General features: G+C 31.2%; 1 protein-coding gene across 1 annotated transcript in view; it reads right to left on the bottom strand.

Annotated features, from left to right (window-relative positions):
• Nucleotides 1–782: 782 nt before the first annotated feature.
• LOC131847858 (progestin and adipoQ receptor family member 4) overlaps nt 783–6,203 on the bottom strand; it is a 51,648-nt gene continuing 46,227 nt past the window's right edge. Inside the window, exons 5-6 of the mRNA XM_059197541.1 lie at nt 2,931–3,071; nt 783–1,115 (exon numbers count right to left, since the gene is read on the bottom strand). Of these exons, the coding sequence (XP_059053524.1) occupies nt 1,050–1,115; nt 2,931–3,071 (207 nt within the window). The 3' untranslated portion in view covers nt 783–1,049. The remainder of the gene's footprint in view (nt 1,116–2,930; nt 3,072–6,203) is intronic.

Below are 6,203 nucleotides of genomic sequence, written 5' to 3'. Positions count from 1 at the left end.
TGGTATTGTATGAAAAAGTATCTAGACGGCTCGTTAAATCTATATACTGTAATCTGATATTAGGTACTTATTATTTAAAGTAGAAGCATGCTTAGCATAATTCTTTCACGCCTGCAAAGTTCAAGATTCAAGCAATGACACTAAAATGGAAGGACAGGATTGAATTATCCAATGACAATTTGACAAAACTTCTCTAAGCACGTGCATTCTCAGTTTCTACTTCTAAATTCATAACCATTACCATTTTGATCTTTTACTTAAAATATTTCTAAGAAAACGCGATATTCAAAAATTCTTAATTATGTAGTTACTATTCACAATTACTATTTTAATATTGATGTATTTACCACAGCATTTATTGTATAATTGTTTTTTTATTAATAGCTTACATCATTTTAATTTTACAACATTTAAATTTCCGCAACTAAAAATGAAAACAATATAGTATAAAACGTTACTTTTTTGTGTTGTATATGTATACTTGTACATGTGTATACTTATTAATCATAAATTGCTTAATGATATAGAATATGTTTTTACAAGTTGTTCTAAAATATAATTTACTTTGGTGATGCAAATTATAATTTAACATTTTGTAACATAAAACACATTCAAATAGTCGGTTCAATATTGGCATTATCCTCATGAATGAATATCGGACCTGTCACTATTGTCTTCAAGCATATTCACGTCCATTCATTCCTACTACCTACTCGTACTTACTACTTATTTTCTATTAGGTACTTTAATCTGTTGTTAAGTTTTTTATCATTATTGCGATATTTAAACAGTGCCGGCAAAAGTAAAACTTTTCGTGTTTTATGTGTTTCACTCTCATGAATTTATTATTTCAAGTATAATGTGCAATTATTATAAATCATGCATTTATATAACAGAGAGATTTCGTTATAGACATAACTAGCAATGTTGCAGTTTTGAAATGACAATAACAGTTGGGTGAGTGTTTAGTGCATTAGATGTGGGGTGTTGATGAATACTGAAGGTACGTAGGCGGGGGTGAACAGCTGTTAAAGTGGGGCTGGACGCCGTCAAAGCTGACGTAGCGGTGCGCGGCAGTCCACGCTCGACATCCACGCCAAATCTAGAGTTGTAACCTGAAATTTATTCAATAATAATTCATGACATGTTTATTTATTCGTTCATGTACATTTTTTTAAAAGTAAAAATTGCAGTAAATAAGGTATAGAAGAACACGAACGATTAAGGTGAGTGTGAACGACCTACGTGGTCGTCAAAGAACTCTTTAAAGTTATACCCGGGTCAACAAGTCTCGGGGATCGAGAACTGCTCGGAGTTTCCCTCTCTGTCACACAAAGGAACCCGGTTTCCACACGGTGCATCCATGGAATGCATTGAATTATTGAAGTTAATAGGGTACATCCCTATTAACTTCAATAATTCAATGAAAGATCTTATTTTCCTGATTTTTTAGATATTTCTTAGTAATATGTTATCTGTGGTAATATTACGTAGCCCTAACAAATATTATTTCGAATAAAACAAATAATACGTATGTTTCTATCTCTCTTTTCTTGGTTGACTCTGTATTATGAATGAGCAGTACAATAAAAAACAAAGAAAACCATTCAAGTTTATTTGAAAAAATATTATTTATATTCTACTATATTGTACAATTAAATGTAGTAGTTATAATCGATATTTGAAACTCTGGAAAACCATGAGAATATGAGGTATTAGAGTCCATGATCACAAAGATTTGAAGATAGGGTTTTCAATATGTTAGAAGGCAGATAAATTTATTAAAAGGGTTGATAGGTGATTCGATGGAAGAGCAGACGTTATAAAAGAGATTGAATTCACGCCCAGTACGTAAAGACTTGATATAAATAGGCGCGGGTCCCATATACAGCTATTTGGTGTTTAATGGGCTGACTTTATTGTTTCTTAATGGATCTGCCTAAATTTAAGTTTAAATTTATGTTACATTACCATTTATGGTTCATTTACTGATATTTAAACGTTATGATCATTTGTAAAAGGTACGAGATGTAGAGTTAGAATATTATTAATTTCTTATGTAATTTACAATGAGTGGTAGCAGACGTTAATGGACAGAATAGTTATGAACTTATAAATATAAAAGATAGAGACTTATAATTCATATACAAAACAATTTGTAAGTACAATATACAACAATGATGAGCATACTTTTCATATGAATAAAATATGACATGACTTTGTAATTTATTCAAGATTGCATTTACTGTCCGAGCGTTTAATGGCTACCTATGTATTTTACAGCTTGCATTTACCTGATATAATATTAATTTATGTGTAAGACATCATTATTCCATGTACCTAGTTATAAAAGATTTTCTAGCTTATCTATGTAGTTAACTATGACATTGATGTTACAATTGCAACTTCTTCAGTGATCAACACAAATTTGATAGTGACAAACAATTATTTATTTTTAAGCAAAATTGTATTTCATTAATTAAACAACAAACTTTTATTAACTTCATTACCATATATAATAGCGCAATAACAAAAAAACAATATATTTGGTGGAAAAAATAATAGAAGATATTTAAATTAATGGAATAGTTTAAAATAGTGGAAGTATGAACAAAGTGGTTTATTCAAATAATTTACTTAATTAGTAATTGATCGTCATTCTCAGTAACATAAAAAAGTTTGCATGATCATTACCAGATGGCTCTGCCTTTCCTTTCTAATTTTTATATTTGTACCCAACTCACAAGTTTTTTTTAGTCTCAATTCACCGATTCGAAATTTAAATATTCCACGACATAATTTCTAGCAATTTAAAGTTCCCTCCGCGTCAAATTCCCCAAACATGTATGTATTATTTTGTTGCAAAAAACCCTTCAACTTTGGGAGGATTTTCCTCAATCCGGCAAAATTAATAATGAATAAAATGATACCTGATGCATGGAGTAGACAGCAAGCACAACCAGAACGTGCATGATGTTGTGCGAGTTGAGGCAGCGATCCACGGTGCCTGGGAACCACTTCTCCGGAATGTGCATTGCACCGATCACTCCACCACCCAAGGACACTGCGTCCTGGAACGGCAAATGCCAAAGTAAATTAATAATTGAAACTATTAACCTACGAAATTACAGGATAAGGGGCATGACAGCTTAGAACTCTGGAATGACAACGCATGAGTTGTTTCACGGTTGGTGTCACGTGATAACGTGATGTCCGTGATGCTATTATATGCATATAGGTGACAGGGTGTCGTTTGCTATCAGATGAGCCGGCAGCCGAGTTGTCATTCCGATTACACAGAAAAGAGGGAAGTTATGGAAGTAACAAATTTGATTACCTTCTAAAGTTAAATAGTTCTTGGGATTATTTTAATACACAATATGCTCTATTTTGTGTTCATGGACCCCGTAGACCTATAAAAGAGTTCTACAGAAAACTCATCATAGAGCGGAGTGCGAAGCGCGGAGCGTTCTTAGAGATCAGATTTGCACTCTTTGTAACGTTACTTCTCCGAAACGGCTTGACCGATTGAGACCAAAATTTTAACAAGGTCGAGTTTTTAAAAATAAACGCACTTCGCTCAACATGTGACCTAGTTTGTAAAATAAACTGTAAAAAACCTAGTTAAGATTAATTATGGAACTCGATTGATTACAATTCCAATATTGAAAATACCTGTTCTCTTTGGTAGTTTGGATATTACAAATGTGTCATAGTATAGGTATATATTATTTTTTTATTCACAGCAAAGTTTCCTCTTATTTCCAGTTTAATATAAAGGCATTTGCAATGTTCTTTGCGGTATTATGAACGCAATGTCGACTGATATTGCATAGAAAATATGCACATGTCTAAAAAGGTGTAATGATACCCACGATGTGCATAGATGTCAGGTAATAAACAGAATAATAATAAATAATTAATACAGTTATACTATTTAAAATACTCAAAGAAGAAATATTTCTTTATAATTGCTAGTGTATTTGAAATTGCGCTACTCTATATTCGGACGAAAGTCAGTACGGGCAACTTTCCAGCAGAGTACAATATATGGGAGGGATAAGGAGATGAATAGATAGCAGTAGATAAGAGAGTAAGACTTGTGTTAAGGGATGCCTTCCGAAATGGATCAGCCTTCCCAGTTTTACTACTACCTCCACCATTTCCCGTCTTCCTATCCAATCCTATACAATATTATTGTTATTATATATTGAGACTAAGGTGTTTTCTAAAAGCAGTACTGAAATTTCTGATATTGCTTAATCGGGTTCTCGCGAGCAAAGACGGTCACAGTAAGAATTCCTATAGTTCAGAAGATCTGTCTCGAAATTCCTAAACCAACAGGACACAACGTGAACAGTTGCGAAATATGAATATGTTTAAAATGTAATACGATACTACGTTTCAATTTCTAACTACAGCGGTTTATGCTTTGCGTTGATTGGAAAATTTCTTAGTAAAACAAATCTCTTTATATGTATACAAGCAATTTTGCAATATAACAATATAATATAACAATAATGAATATAAGCATGTCGACTTATGAAATCAAGCTAATTTATTAACAACAATATTTTATTTTTGAATCAAATTTATATTACAAATAGATCTGAGATGTCGAGTTTGGATGAGGAAACAAAGGCTTTGTTTGGTATCTATAAGAAAAGGTTTCAAATAGGAAAACGTTTTATTATGGCACGATAGCGAGATATTTCTTAATAGGTTGCCAATTATATAAATACATATAACAACAGTGTTTCTGCATTTTAATAACTCGGTGTAGGGTTTAAAGACAAAGTAACAGTTCGCTAATAGTGTCGGTATAAGAACCAAAGAATTCACCGTTTATTTGCATTTTAACTAATCGTAAATGCATAATTCCATAACAAATAACTTCAATCATGATGAATCATGATCTATATAATTTCTTTATGTATGATAAATCTACGATGATGACATTCTTGGAGGTACCTATTAAACACAAATATATATATGAATACAAGCTGTTACTCGCGACTTTGTATGCTTTTTTTATATTAGTAAGTCTATGTTTGTCCTCTAGAAATTTATCTTCATATATCTTCTATCTATTAAAAACAAATTTCATTCAGATCCATTTTAGTTTATTCGTGAAATAGTAAAAAAATGTAGATACGCTTAAAATATGAGTATCGGTTATAAACATATTACATATCAACTCGTATATATATACAAAATGATTGCAATTTTAATTTTTAATTACTATTATAGTTTAGTTTCATTTATTCTTTAATGCAGAATATAACTTGTACAAAGGCGAGCTTAATGCCGTATTAATTCATTCAGGCATTCTCCACCAGCTAACATTTAGGTATACAGAAAGCGTTGTGGGGTAGTTATGTCGAAATACAATCACAAAGTCACTAATAAACATTTTATAATATATATGGAATGCAAATAAATATATACACATATTAATATATATAGTACCTAATATTATATGTACTTAGTGTATAATACTTATATAATATCATACTGAATAAATAAATACATTTATGCTAAATATAGATAAATATAATACTAATACAATGCAATACAGTTATAACTCATGTTGGTGACTCAAGAGAAAATTAAATACTCTAAGTTTACTCTAGTATCTAGTTGCTATGATATCGTATATAGGCGTACCCGAGGTTTATACTGTTAGTCTGGGGTGGCAAACACGTTTCACACATGTAGAGCGCATGGGGAGGTGCACTAATTGCGCATTTATGCAAGGAATAGCACGGCAGTTCTCGCCTGCTGTGTACTTTACCGTATGGGCATTCATTATTCACTTGCACTTAATCCTGTTGAATAGTACTATACTGTAAGCTACAAATGTGAAACATTGTAAAGCATTTGAATAGGTCGGTTTATGAAAAAATTTTATGAAAATAGAGTTGAGCAGAATCTAATCAAATATTGTTTTCTGACGATTTCGGCTCTTTAGAACTGTAAATAAGTTTAAATATTTTTTTTATAAAAAGTTTAGGTATTTATGTATTTATTACTTTTGGGTAAAACTGAAATACTTAAATAACTAAGGTTAAGTTGCGGTTTTAGTTACGAAACCAATTTTTTCGATTGGATACTAGTATCAGGTTTAGTTTTAGGTATAGCAGTACATATCAGTTCAATTTAAATGTATCGATTATAAACATATATATAAACATATCACCTTT

The sequence above is a fragment of the Achroia grisella genome, unplaced genomic scaffold, assembly GCF_030625045.1.
Source record: "Achroia grisella isolate CSIRO2021 unplaced genomic scaffold, CSIRO_AGI_Agris_v1 utg544, whole genome shotgun sequence".
NCBI classification, from domain to species: domain Eukaryota; kingdom Metazoa; phylum Arthropoda; class Insecta; order Lepidoptera; family Pyralidae; genus Achroia; species Achroia grisella.
This window is presented reverse-complemented; position numbering and strand designations above follow the sequence as displayed.